Source organism: Micropterus dolomieu, linkage group LG06, assembly GCF_021292245.1.
Source record: "Micropterus dolomieu isolate WLL.071019.BEF.003 ecotype Adirondacks linkage group LG06, ASM2129224v1, whole genome shotgun sequence".
Classification (NCBI taxonomy): domain Eukaryota; kingdom Metazoa; phylum Chordata; class Actinopteri; order Centrarchiformes; family Centrarchidae; genus Micropterus; species Micropterus dolomieu.
This window is the reverse complement of record NC_060155.1, coordinates 28,275,721-28,289,969: the sequence shown is the minus strand read 5'-3', so window position 1 is coordinate 28,289,969 and position 14,249 is coordinate 28,275,721. Positions and strand designations below refer to the sequence as shown.

The window sequence follows — 14,249 nt, the reverse complement described above, 5'->3', positions numbered from 1 at the left end:
TGGTCCTTGGCTACATCGTCATCCAAAGTACTGTTTGCGGCATAGCAAAGTGTCGTAAATCAGCACTAAGACTGACACTTAAGATTTAGTCCTACACTTCACTCAAATTAGGAATGAGATGCTTGATAACGAACTTTTAAGCACTGCTTTGAGCCAAGAATTTATTTACTCTTAAGTCAATCCTTAGCAGTGTTCTTAAGAGTAAATCTGAGAAGCTTGATAAATACGGGCCCTGATTTCATCATCTGTTTTTTCACGTGAAAGAAAAGGTTTCATTTCACATGCATGTCAGAAATGAGAATAACTGGGCCATTTATTTCACCCAAATGTCAAACTAACATCTGGCTCTGATGTCTCCTACCTGTTTTCGATGCCTCTCAAATCCATGATGTTGCTTTTAGCAGTGGTGTGTGGAGGAGAGTATGTGTTAGCTCTGTGGCTATCTCCTGTGGCAACATGGTACCCGTACACCCACCCTCTCTAACATTAGCCCACCATTCACACTGTCTACATCTACTTATGATCCTGTCCCCCAGAGAATCCTGTGGGGTGTACTGCAGGACTGTGGTGTACAGGGGCCATTGCTACGAGCCATCTGGCCCTTGTATAACCAAAGAGAATTGCAATAATCCAGTCTAGAAGAAACAAATGCATAGACTTGTTTTTCTACATCATTTTCAGACAGGATGTTCCTCATTTTGGCAATATTACATAGGTGAAAAAAGGCAGTCCTTGAAGTTTGTTTTATGTGAGCGTCAAAGGACATGTCCTGATCAAAGTTAACTCAGTCATTCCTCACAGTGGTGTTGGAGGCCAGGGCGATGCCACCCATGGAAATTGTATCTTTAGATAATGCATCTCGGAGGTGTTGGGGCTGACATTTGTCTGAGTTTAACATCAGAAAATTACAGGTCATCCAATTACATTCTTAAGGCACACTGGATGTTTAGCTAACTGATTGGTTTCATCTGGCTTGATTTATAATTGGGTATCATCTGCGTAACAATGGAAATGTAAATGTTTCCTAATAATATTGCTTATTGGCGGGGTGGTGATGGTGCAGTGGATAAGACACATGTGGGAGACCCGGGTTAAATCCCCCACTGTGACCCATCCACCAATGTGTCCTTGAGCAAGACACTTAACCCCTAGTTGCTCCAGAGGGGTGCGACCTCTGATATGTATAGCAGTTGTAAGTCACTTTGGATAAGAGGGTCAGCTAAATGAATAAATGTAAGGTGAATAAGATTGTTCCAACTTTTTTGTAAACTTTTTTTATCTCCCAACTCCTGAATCAGGTCAACACTTCTGTTTATCCAAAACTTTGGTTTATGAGCAAATACCTGCTAAACTAATGACAATCCTTCTATGTTTAGTGCTAATTAGCAAATGTAATAATTGCTCAAAGGCGAAACTAACATTGGAAACATTTTACCTGCTAAACATCAACCTGCAAGCATTATCATTGTGAGCATGTGGCAATGCAGAGCTACAGAGCAGCTAGCAAGGCTGAAGATGCGTCAGGCCCCTTATACACTACGACTGAAAACGCACATTTAGTGGCCATTCATGTACACTGGGCATGCGCGTGCCTGTGTAAACATGAAGCAGATGGTCTACTCCGTAGAAGATTTGGTGAGATAATAAAGTAATGCAGACGAAGAACCACACCAGTTTTTTTTGCATGGACCAACAACGAGCTGGGACTGTTACTGAATGTAACACAGGAGTCAAAAGCAGCGGTGGTGGCGGAAAACAGTCTGAGAATAGTCAAAAAGTAAACGGTGACATACACAGTACAAGTGTAGGTGTTATTTGCACGGTACAAAATAATTTAATAAAAATAGCAAATCAAAAACTGTCAGTAGCATCGTGTTTCTGCTTTGCATGACTTATGTGACACAATCTGAGAGCCAAACGTGAGCGTCTGCGTCATCGTTTCTAAAGTCCTCCGTTTTTTGCCCGTCCGCACTAAACCGCTCTCCGAAGCTTTAAAACGAAAAACGCGGTCGGAAACGTTTTCAAACTTCTCCCTTTTAGGTCTTCGTCGAACGGGAGGTGCAAACATAGCAAAAGGTCTCCGTTTTGAAACGAAAACGCTGCAGTGTGGATGGGGCCTTTAGTCTTGTTTCTGCTAACTCTGGTGCTGCATAGTCAGTAAATGGAACAAACCATCAGGTGTGGAAATCAGACCCCCAGCTGCGCAGGGTGCTGTCTATACTGCATACCAATACACTTCCCTTTTTCAGTAAATTGAGAGGTGCGAAAGATGTCACGATACATGTACAATTAACACCTACCAGAGTGTTCCTACATTTTATTTTCTTTCAGTGCAAGACAATACAACCAACAGCTTTTATTGCATTATGAACAAGAAATTGATCAGTGATGAGCCAATATCAGCTGAAAAAATTAGCCCTCCAATTTATCATTTAGGCTCTAACGGAGTATCACACTCTGAAGATAGATAGATAGATCTACTCAGTCAGAAATCGCATACAGGTTTGTGGTTGCTCTCCCTGTACGTTGGGCCATAAGTCCTTTGAAGGCTGTAAAAGCTCCAGCACTGCTTTCTGTGTCCTCCTCCACTAACAGGTCATATCTATCCATCATTCCCATTAGCGAGTTAAGCGCATCCTGTCCTTCGGGCAGCAAGGCCGTGTTCAGATGTAGAACCGCTCTCTGAGACAAGCCCGTCACTGTCGCCGGGATCAGAGGAGGCCAGTTCTGCTCCTTCAGGACGAGGGTGACGTAAGGGAACAGCCTCTCTACTGTGGATACAAACTCCTGAAAGACGACAGAGTATTAACACTACTGTACTGTATGTAGTGGAACAAAAGCACAGTCAAAAATGCACTTAAAAAACAACTGATCCCTGATTATGTGTGACATATAAGTTTCAATATATTTTGGCCTACAATTACGTGTTATTCAGTCGTCCACATCTGATATGATGGAACATCCTACATTTTTATTTATACACACACACACATACATACATACATACATACATACATACATACACATATATATATATATATATATATACGTACAAATATATACACACATACAGCATAGAGTCTGTGGATCAGAGGGAACCACCAGGGACATATCTTTGCATCATATTACCCAACTAGTCAAGTCAATACAATTATAGACAACAACAAGAACCTGTCATGGTTTGACCTGTTCTGCTCTGTGTTCTGTGTTTCCTGATCTCTGTTTCCTTGTCTTATTTTGACATCTGTTTGGTCTGTGTTTCTGAAGTTTTCGTTCAGTGTGCTTGTCCTGTTCCTGGTTATTTTAAATTTGCCTGTTGTCTATCTGATGGTCCCTGTGTCTGAGTGTCTCCTGTTTTAGTTTGTAGGTTTCTGCTCCTGTTGTCTGTGTTAAGTTTTGCTTCCTCTCTGCCTGATTATCCAATGTGTATCACCTGGAGTTAATTACTCTGCCTGACTGTGTGTGTCTGTGTCATTACAAAATGCCTTTGCTTCTGTTCAGTCTCTGTTAGTCCATTGTCCAAGACTTTTGTTTAGTCTTGTAGATTGAGGAAATTTTGGGTTGTCCATATTGATGTCAGATAAGCAGTTCTCAGGGGAGTAAAGGACACATCAGGACATCAGGATCAACAGCTATAAAAAGCAGGGTGTCATCTGCATAACAGTATAAATCAATTCTTTGCTTACAGAGGATGACCCCAAGGGTTAACATATATCTACTGAACAGTACTGGGCCTAGGACAGAACCTTGTGGTATTCCAAATGGAATTAACTTTTTTTGACAAAACAAAAAAACACAGTTTGCAGAATTGTTGTAAAATATGTGGTGTGGTAAATGTGCTGAAACGTGCAAAACCACTGGCATGGTCATTTAACCGCAGATACCACAGTTGTTTGTTCTTTCTCCTGTCTGACTGGAGGCTTATAATTCAGCCTGACCTACAGTTCTTCACATACTAATACAGCTTTAACACTTTTTATCTGCTGGTGGATGCAGAGAAGTCAGGAAGGAAACTGCATACCTTTGTTTTGTCAGTGCTCTGTAAACCCTCCATGCTGATCCAGACAGGCCTGTAGAGCTTCTCTCTGCTGTAGGCTGAGTGCAGCAGTTCAAGAGAAGCTTCCAGAAGCTGTTGAGTGTGGATCCGAAGGTGAACACCCCAGGGTACATCCGCCCTTTTCCCAAGCAGCTGCAGGACATCCTTCAAAGACATATTACACATAAGGCCGTTTTTATCCACACGCACATTTATGGTCTACCGTGCATTTTTGGTGGTAAGTCAAGACTCTTCACAGAACAGAGAAATACAAGAGCTGCACAAATCTACAAAGATGATATAAAGCAAAGGCAGACACCAGCTCGGTTTTTGCTATCAGATTCAAATCTGGAAAACCTCCTGTGTGAGTCCACTGAACTCTACTTGACATATAAACAAATCCACGTACTACAGAGAATGTTGTACTGATGTCACTTGCTGACCTCTTAAATCTCCTCTCCACTAAAAGCAAATATTTAAATAAAGTTGGAGTTGTAGATTTAAAATAGAGCCCCGTTTCACCAGCATCTTGGCTAATTTCTTGCCTCAGATGGATTCAGAAACAGATTAAGGTATATAGTTTAAGATCCGTATTGAAAATGCTCTTACTATCAGCTGGAGTAAAAGTTTATACTGTTATCTGAGTGAAGGAGGGAACTATCAGCCAATTATTGTATGGCCCAACTGAAATGTCTCAGTCTAATAATTATTTTAAGAAATGAAAAATAAAAACAGAACAAACTGATTTTTGTTAACATACCTGCAGTGTGAGGGCCTCTGAGCGATTTGCAGAACCTTCCACCAGAGGGACTTCAGGCCGGTTGCTGTCAGAAGCCACCCGAACCACCAACATGCCGCCAGCACCATCTGGACACACAGATGTTAGAAGGCAGTGAAGGTGAACAGGGCGAATGGTTCATTATTGCTGCAGTGATGAAGCGTGGTTCAAAAAACCCACAGATGTTATCGGGATGTCCTGACTGAACACAATGAAGAAATGAAGGTACAACTAAATAAATAAATCAACTTTTTTGTCACATATATAGTCATACACAGTGCAATGACATGCATGGTCTGCATCCTAATTTAAGCTTTAATAATATGTCTTTTGGCAATTTGTCATCCTTTGAATATTCTGCTTTTGTCCATAAATCTGTCTCCCCTACAATATCAGTTACACTGTAACTTAAACACGTATTCTTAGAGGAATTTTCTGAACTACAATCCAAAATTTCTATAAATTTTGACTGTTGTCTCAGGACACTTCAATATTTACACTGATAACCCCAATAATCCAGATAAAAAACGGATCTGCTAAAATCACTCAGCGACCATCTAACAACAAAAAAGGGCACTTGAGGGAGTCGTGGGGGGTGCAAGAAATTTATAAGAGTATATGCATTTAACATTTTTATGCAGTGTAAAAATTACCTACAATCAATCGAACCCTTCTTGCTGTGCTAACCGCTGAGCCACCATGCTACGTCAACACAAAAAGATGTTGCATGCTATGATAGCATTAAGAAATGCAATCACACAATAACTCATGGGAGGGAATTTATTTGTGCTTACCAGCTTATCAATGTGTGAAATTCTGTTATTTGAGATTATGTCATATTTCAAAATGATGGTATTGTGATGCCACACAGTTTTGTGTAGTAGTGTTTGACACTACCACCGGATGGCTCCAGAGTTAGGGGTTTAAAGAATAGAGTTACTGAACATGGAGAGAATGGTTTGATGACACATTTCAGTGAAGCCAAACAGCCTACTATCAGTTCATCAATTATTCATCAAGTGAAAAATAATAAAAGTTAATGTCTGTATGTCTAAAGAAACTGTGTAAAGAAGCTGTTTTTGTGTCTACATACCTGAAAGCTGAGCTAACAGGGAGGTCTGATCAGTGACTGTAAACCAATGGACGCCCAGGCTGTTGGGTTGTGTGGATGCGGACAGGAAGTTGGTGTCTGAGCTGTGAACTGGATAGAGGAAGTCCATCAGGTCTCCTCCAGGATAGAACCGCCTCAGACGGCCCCGCTGCACTGTAAACACAATCAATACATCAGTAGGTAACTAGAATGGGGCGAATGCACGAAGGCTGAGTCCTTGTTGCAGCAGCCCGTGTTCAAATCTGACCTGCCGCACTTTGCTGCATGTCTGATGCAAGATTTATGAGCAATGGAATGTAGTAAAGTCTATTTTAAAAATGTTTAAACTCAAATACAGACATTGCTGCTCACATTGGATAGGTGAAATTGAAACAACAAAAATTCTGGATCGCATACCAAGGAGAATCAATGCATAAAACTGTCCTATCTGGTTACATTCTGCCAGTCATGTGATCAAAAAAGAAAAATCAGAACTCAATGAACTTATCTGAATTAGTGCAACACCCCCAAAAAAAGTTTTTCAAAACGTAAAATGACGACCTGGAAATTTGAAAGAAGGGAATTTATCCCCACAAATTTAAATAGATGGTTTTGATGGTAAAATATTTCAGTGCTATAAGTTAAGTAGTGAGATAAGTACAGTAATTTCAACATATAGTAGTATTAGTAGTTAACTATAGTAGTATAGTTACATTTAATAAGATTTATAAGAACATATCCTGTAGCCAGTGACACGCTGTCAAGGCGTCACGGGGAGCCGTCGCTGTTCAATGCTAACAAAATATTTTGTCTTTTACCTATGAATTATGAGACGTTTCCACAATCTTCGCAATTAATTGTTCACAAAGTTACTGTCCAATACAGAGGAGTCCTTCAGTGCTGCCTTTATTTTCAGGTTTTAGCCGTTTTAGCTTTGCTTTAGTTTAGGCTCATATGTAGTTTTAGTATTTGTTTATTCAGTGATACAAATGCTAAATCATAGATTCTTTCTACATTTTTCACCCATTTGTCAACTTTTTCTGGATTAAAACATATGTGCATTTTTAAAATGATTGTATTCAAAATATTTTTGGTTTTAGAATCACTGACTCGACACTGTTACTGTTCAGAGAAAAAGCTCCTTCCTTACTTGCAGCCTGTTTAAAGGCAGACAGCGTTGGTTCATAGATATCGTAGTAGACTCTGGTGGGTTGAGTGTTGTCCCGTATGAACAGCAGGTCACTGATGTTCGGGTGAATCGAACCCTGCCACAGTGTCAGACTGAACCTGGAAACCAAATCCCAACAGTGACACAGATCAGCGGAACAGAACACAACAATATGAGTAAAATCACAAGCACACGGATGATATTGTGAGTGAATATGCTCTGGATTATCACTTAAATGTCTGCATTAAAAGTCTGAGGAGTGGGATATTCTTATTATTAAATGATGAGTGATTTTCAGTCATTGTCATAATACACATGCGAGTGTTACCGTGGTGACTGGCTGAGGAGCCAGCTGATGTGCTGCCAGCCACTGCGGACCAACAGGGCGTGGACTGGGAACGTCACCTAAAGAGACAAATGATTTTTAATGTTTTACTGCCCATTTTCATTGTCAGAGACTTTCAGCTGATACATCTACTATTGTCGCACACTTTTCCTTGACCTTGATGAAAATGTCACAAGGTCAAGGAAAGATGTGAAGGTCTATTCATAAAGACAACGGCTGTGCTCAGAGAATCCTACTGCACTTACTCTAGGCTTAAAAAAAAACACATTACTTCTAAACCACGGAAAATAATTAGCCTACAGTGACAAACCCAATGCTTTGCAAAAAAGAAAGGATGTTGAGAAAATAGATTTTTTAGTACATTCCACAATGTGGGGGTTCAGCAAAACAAGATTTATGTGTATAGTATTTTGTTATGATGATAATAGCATTGAGGCTCCTTTCCTCAGCTTTTAGAGAATTCAACCAGCTCTTATATTGGCTGCCACTTAAAGACTTCGCTACTTCGCCTCACACCACGAAGGTCGTGGGTTCGAACCTTGGTTGTTCCTTTCTGTGTGGAGTTTACATGTTCTCCCCGTGTCTGCGTGGGTTCTCTCCGGGTGCTCCGGCTTCCTCCCACCGTCCAAAGAGGTGCGGACTAGGTTGATTGGTGACCCTAAATTGACCTTAGGTGTGCGTGTGCCTGGTTGTTTGTCTATGTGTGGCCCTGCGATGGGCTGGCGACCTGTCCAGTGTGTACCCCGCCTTTCGCCCATGTCAGCTGAGATTGGCTCCAGCCCCCAGCGACCCTGTACGCAGGATAAGTGGGTGACCAGCTCTTATCGTGGCTGCCACTTAAACACTTCGGGGTCATTTCACTCAGTTAGGAACCTTCCTAGCATGCTGATGCTGTGAGGTCTCCTCCTTTTTGCTGCCTCCCAAACAGATTCTGTCGTGCCTTGCTGAGCTGTTTAGTGACTGCTGAGTCTTGCCAGTGTGGAACTACGATTTGGTTGGTTCCTGGGCGCCGCACAACATGTGTGTGTATGTGACAATAAAGTATCAAAGAAGTATCTTCTTCTTCTTCTTCTTAGATTTGTAGTAGAATGTAAGTCGATAACTAAAGTGCAGCCCTGGAAAACTTTAGGGAGGAAAAGCTTTTTCTGTTTTAAAACCTATTTCTCCTGTTTATAGGACGTAAGTAAGCGGCCTGTATTTTCTTTTGTTCTTTGTTTTGTTTAGATAAGTAGGCTGCGCAGTAGAACAGTGGTTAGCACTGTCGCCTCACAGCAAGAAGGTCGTGGGTTTGAACCTTGGTCGGTCCAGGCCTTTCTGTGTTTGCATGTTCTCACTGTGTCTGGGTGGGCTTTATCCGGGTGCACCGTCCAAAGAGGTGCAGACTAGGTTAATTGGTGACGTGTTGTGCGTGTGCCTGGTTGTCTGTCAATGTGTGGCGACCTGTCCAGGGTGTTCGCTCGGGCTCCAGCGACCCTGTTCGCAGGATAAGCGGGTGACGATGGATGGAAGTTAGCAGTTAACGATATTATTTATCCATTTTCACTCTGCTTGATACTTGTTTTTTGTGTCTGTTAAAGCTTACCTTTTGCGGGACATCTTTGATCATATCATACATGTCTTCCACCATGGACCTGGTATAGGTTTTAATGAAAAGTGGAGGAGCATAGGCTACCTGTCAGAAACAATGCAACGTCAGCGGGGAATCAAAATCATTTGGACTACAACAGGACTGAAAGTCTACAGCTGAGCTAGCTGCAACAAAAGACAACATCAGGTCAAAATTTCTGTTTGGTTTATGAACTAATACCTGCAAATCCAATGTCCCATCAGCCTCAGCTGTACTTTGGGTTTACTGCTAATTAGTAAATATTAGCATGAAGCTCAGCACTTTAGCATGCTGATGTTGGCATTTTGCTCAAAGCGCCCCTGTGCCTAAGTACAGCCTCACAAAGCCTCTAGTGTGGCTGTTAATATAATAATAATATAATAAGTAGTATTACTAAAATCCTACCTATACATATCTTTGACTCACAGACTAACTGATTATCTGACCAACTGACTGGAACGTCCATAGGGTCATATACACATACTCTACAGTGATTCCTGATCAGGACGTGAACTTACCTTCCATCCAGGAGACAAAGTGACGTCTGGAAACTTCTCCTGAATCAGCTGCAGAAATCTGGAAAAGGTGGAAGGACGTGAAGACAGAAGAGAAATGTATTATGATCGGGCACTAATTTGGCTTGTGAACAGCAGGGAAATGGACAAAATACATAAAAATCAGGCTTCTTCACCTGGTTCCATTGACTGGAGGCAGGAAGTTTGGTACGTTGGGTCCTCGGAGGACGTCGGCATTAAGCCACACAGGCCTGTTTATCCCTCTGCTACTGTTCTTTCCACTCAGCAGGTCCAATGACAAACCCACTGATGCCAAAGACTTAAAATCCAACTTCATGCCTGCAGGGAGACAAAGAGCATTAAAACCCTGTGGTTTGCTTCTTAAGAACGGACACAGACAAAAGTACAGATAAAGTGTTGTAAGCGTTCTGTGTATTGGCATGGTGTGTTGCTGTGTACTGCTTCAAGTCTACTTGCTCTGACAATAAATGGATTGACATATCCGACCACAAGTTCATACTATTAAATACTATTACATCTCCCCATCACTTTCTGAAAGCATAATTGGTCAAACATTTGCTCTGAAAAATAGCTAGTAACAAGAAATGGAAACTAACAAATGAAAATGCTTTGAGAAAGGTTTATTTGCACACTAAGAAAACCTGCAATGCATTTTAAATATAGAAGAAAGAAATGTGCATTGTCCAATAAAAGTAACTTAAGATAAAAACAAACTAGTTACTGTGTATTGTATTATATTCGGTTATATTTTTATATTTTGAATTTTCATCTGCAACCTGAATTTTGTTTCTCCTTTATATAAATAAAGACATTTCCGCCATAAATTGCTGCAGAAAATATCTCCAGAATGCAGGAGATTAAGTCTTTAAATTAGTGCTCTCTTCTTGTTTTGTTCTCGTAAACCCAATACTGTGCGTCATCACGTCTCGGGAGCTAAGTGTATCATCTCACGCCTAATCTGAGCCCTTATGTCCCCAACACTTTTCAACACAAAGTGATAAAGACACAGAAAGAGACATCTGTTCCATTTTGTATCTACTCTACCTTTTCTAGAGGCCAGTACAGCATCCAGCCATTGGTCCAGAGTGTTGTCACTATAGATGTCAGGGGGGTGGGCCATGATAGGGACTGGCTTCTCATTGGGTGTCCCATGACCCTCCACAGTGACATCAGACTCCAGGATCATAACATCACCTGAGGGGACGAGAGAAGAGGGAACATGTAGTTGACAGAGCGTGATGTCCAGTATCTGAACCTCATAGTTACAGGAGAGTGTGTATAAATAAATCCACTGTCACCACGTTAGTCGGCAGAGCTCCACCACCAAAGAAGAATCTGTGTGTGTCAATGTGAGTTTACTTGCGAGGGCTTTGTTCATTTCCTTCTTGCTGTTGGCTCTGTGAAACCAGGTAGCCAACAGACCGTCAGGTTTGCTGATGTGACCCGACTGAACCAGGAAGTCCAGCATGTCTCCACCAGTGGGAAACAAGGGAAGAGGAGCTGAGGAATCTGATTGGGTAGCAAAACAAACACAGGACGTTCTGTTTAGAGTATGTTATGTTTTTATTTCTTTTTTGGAAGCGTAGGGGAGGATATTGAGTGACTGATTTTCTCTCCAGAGAACATGTCATTTTTTTTCTATCCTAGCAGCTCCCACCTTCACTTTGTTTCATCTTAACAAAGCAGAAGTGCAGTAAAATGCTGCAAAATATGCCTCCTCATGCCATGAAGTGAGGACAAGCAGTGGAACCTCAGACTGATATATAATAATAATAAATAATTGTACAAATTTTCAAATTATTATTATTTTGTTTTATTTTATTTTTAATATATATATGTTTTTTTTTACACACACACACACACACACACACCCGCTTACTGTTTTATTTAATTATTTTATTTTTAATATATTTTTATTTTTTTAACACACACGCTTGCTGTTTTATTTAATTATTTTAATTTTAATATATTTTTATTTTTTTAACACACGCTTACTGTTTTATTTAATTATTTTATTTTAATATATTTTTATTTTTTTTAAAACACACACAAGTTTACTGCTTACTGTTTTATTTATTTATTTTATTTTTAATATATTTTTATTTTTTTAACACACACACGCTGACTGTTTTATTTATTTATTTTATTTTTAATATATTTTTATTTTTTTAACACACACAAGTTTACTGTATTATTTAATTATTTTATTTTAATATATTTGTATTTTTTTTAACACACACATGCTTACTGTTTTATTTAATTATTTTATTTTAATATCTTTTTAATTTTTTAACACATGCTTACCGTTTTATTTATTTATTTTATTTTATTCATATTTACACAATCATTTTAAGCCATGAAAGTAGCTTATAAATAAATCACAACTATCATGTTTTTATTTTATGCTCAATACTTTAGGCATATAAAACAGTGTGGTCTGTTTACAATGATTTATTTTGCATCACTGTTAAATGTATTTACTGAGAATTAGTTGAAATCCCATAAAGCTGAAAAACTCAAAGGGCAGAATGTACCTGACTTTGTGGTGAGCAACACAGCTGTGACAGTTATGACAATCAGCAGGAGGACAAGTCCAACAGCCACAGATATCATTATCAGCTGCTGTTTTGTTAGAGAGGCCAGATAAAGGTCTTGCTGTTTCTTTTGTCCTAAGTCCAAACCTTGCGCCCTTATCCTGGAGGAACACACACAGAAGAGCCAATCACACGTCTATCTATGCAACAATTTGAACAACATTTAGACTTTAAAATGAAATTTTCTAGTGGGATTTGCTCAAGGACACAAATCACACCAGGTTTAATATAAATAAATTAGTTTTAGAACTTGTCACAAGCTCACTTTTTTTTAGCTTTGTATGCAGCTTTATCTGTTGTGAGAACTTGTCTGTCACTGACCTGTTTTCTTCTGTGCTAATCCTTTCCCCTCTCTGATTGTCCTCTCTTTCTCCCATCCTTTTCTGCCGGGTCTTTCTGCTGTCTTTACGATTAAAATATGTAGTCTCTGTAAAAGCTGCAGAGCAACACGCAGCGACAGAGAGACAGATGGGATTTTTATTGTCACGTTTATGAGCCTTATCCAAAGAGCAGAGATCACTGTGATTTCACTGATCACTATCTTTGGACAAGGCTCGTATATACACACACACACTTTGTGTGGAAAAGTGGTGGGGATGTAAACGGTCTTAAGCATATGCAATTTCAGGAAATATAAAGGGGGATCAATATGACGTCAGAGTACAAATTACTGTGGGTCAGGAACATATTGCATAATGTGCATCAAAGTGCGCAGTGTAGGCTGCTGCAGAGTCGACAAAACAAAAACATCCGTCACATCTACACATACCGGGTCCATCGAACAATGCCAAAAACAACACCTACCTTTAGATGTTATGTTAATCTGCCTTGTTGTTTCGATGCTGCACACTTTTAGAAACAAACCAGACTCTTCAGCGTCCAGGCTGTGTGTCATGTTCACAGGGGAGAAGGGAAGACTTGCAAAAGAACAAACCGTGTCAGCGCATGCACGTGTTTTGGGGTGATTTTAGAATCAGTATCTTGTTTGCTTTTTTTAGTTTGAGTAACTTTTTCTTGGCAATGCACATTTGTGTCTTTTGTATTTACATAACACTACATGTTTTCTTATTGTGCAAATAAACCTTTCTCAGAACACTTTCATGTGTTAGTTTACATTCTCAGAACATTTTCAAGAAATTATCCTTTAAAAAAGTGATTGGGACAAAATCAGCCATCAAATAGTGGTGGGGACATGTCCCCAGTGTAAATGACACTATGCATGTTCACATATATACATACAGTGTATATGTAACAAAGGTCCATGGATTGGAATAAAACAGGAGAAACTGCCGTCACTACATGGTGTGTTGTTAAGTCCATAAATCCATGTGTCTTGTAGTTGTTTTCTGTGTGGCTTCTGTTCCCTCTTTCTCCCTTGTGCCCCTCCCCCAACCCTGCAGCACAGTGGTTTTATGCAGCTGTCCCCACTCTCTAATGAGGGTGGGGACCGTGGAGGGGTTGTTGCAGGGCCAGCGGGCCAGAAGGCAGCCTGGAGCTGGAGCTGTGTGCTTGTTCTTACTCCCACTCTCTTTGTGAGAGGAGGGTGTTTAATTGTATTTTCCTGATTTAGGTCAATAGTTTTGTGTTTATAGTTAAGCCATTGAAACCCTTCGCTTTCTCTTCTTAAAGATTTTTCCGATCTCAAAGCCTTCCAGGTACATAATGGTGCATGATGCGGGAAATCAAAGATAAACATGGCTGATGGACAAAGTAAACTGATGTTTTTTGTCAGGTGTACTCTCAGTGTAGACTATTATTTTAATGAAATAGCCTACAGGCAAACATACTTTACGTAGCCTTTTAGTTTATGGTTTACCATTTACAGTGTGTGCTTCCATTGTTGTGTGACATCAATGGTCCCCTGGTACTTTTTCTAGTTTGAGGTCGGAAACGCAGCAAAAGGATTACTGAGTAAGCTAACATGTGTAGTAGGGGAGAGCGGGGTAAGTTGTCTCGTGTGTAAGTTGTCACACTGCTCATAACTCCAACACTAGAGGCTCTATGTCAAAAATCAAATGGCCACTTTGTGTGATTTCTTGTTCTATGTTCAACTTCCTGTTCACATGTGGTCAAGGTCCCTCTAATCTGAGCTGAG

The 14,249-nt window shown here is 40.1% G+C and overlaps 1 protein-coding gene across 1 annotated transcript; it reads right to left on the bottom strand.

The window, feature by feature from the left end:
* Window positions 1-2,284: 2,284 nt before the first annotated feature.
* fam151a (family with sequence similarity 151 member A) lies at window positions 2,285-13,513 on the bottom strand. Its single transcript, XM_046052406.1, has 15 exons — window positions 13,394-13,513; window positions 12,959-13,071; window positions 12,476-12,590; window positions 12,095-12,255; window positions 10,920-11,069; window positions 10,605-10,754; window positions 9,716-9,878; window positions 9,543-9,600; window positions 9,001-9,090; window positions 7,401-7,477; window positions 7,055-7,191; window positions 5,908-6,078; window positions 4,797-4,903; window positions 4,022-4,201; window positions 2,285-2,787 (listed from the first exon to the last, which is right to left on the bottom strand). Exons 2-15 carry the CDS (start codon window positions 13,047-13,049, stop codon window positions 2,482-2,484), a joined length of 1,956 nt encoding a protein of 651 aa, XP_045908362.1. The 5' UTR covers window positions 13,050-13,071; window positions 13,394-13,513; the 3' UTR covers window positions 2,285-2,481.
* Between the last annotated feature and the right edge of the window lie 736 nt (window positions 13,514-14,249).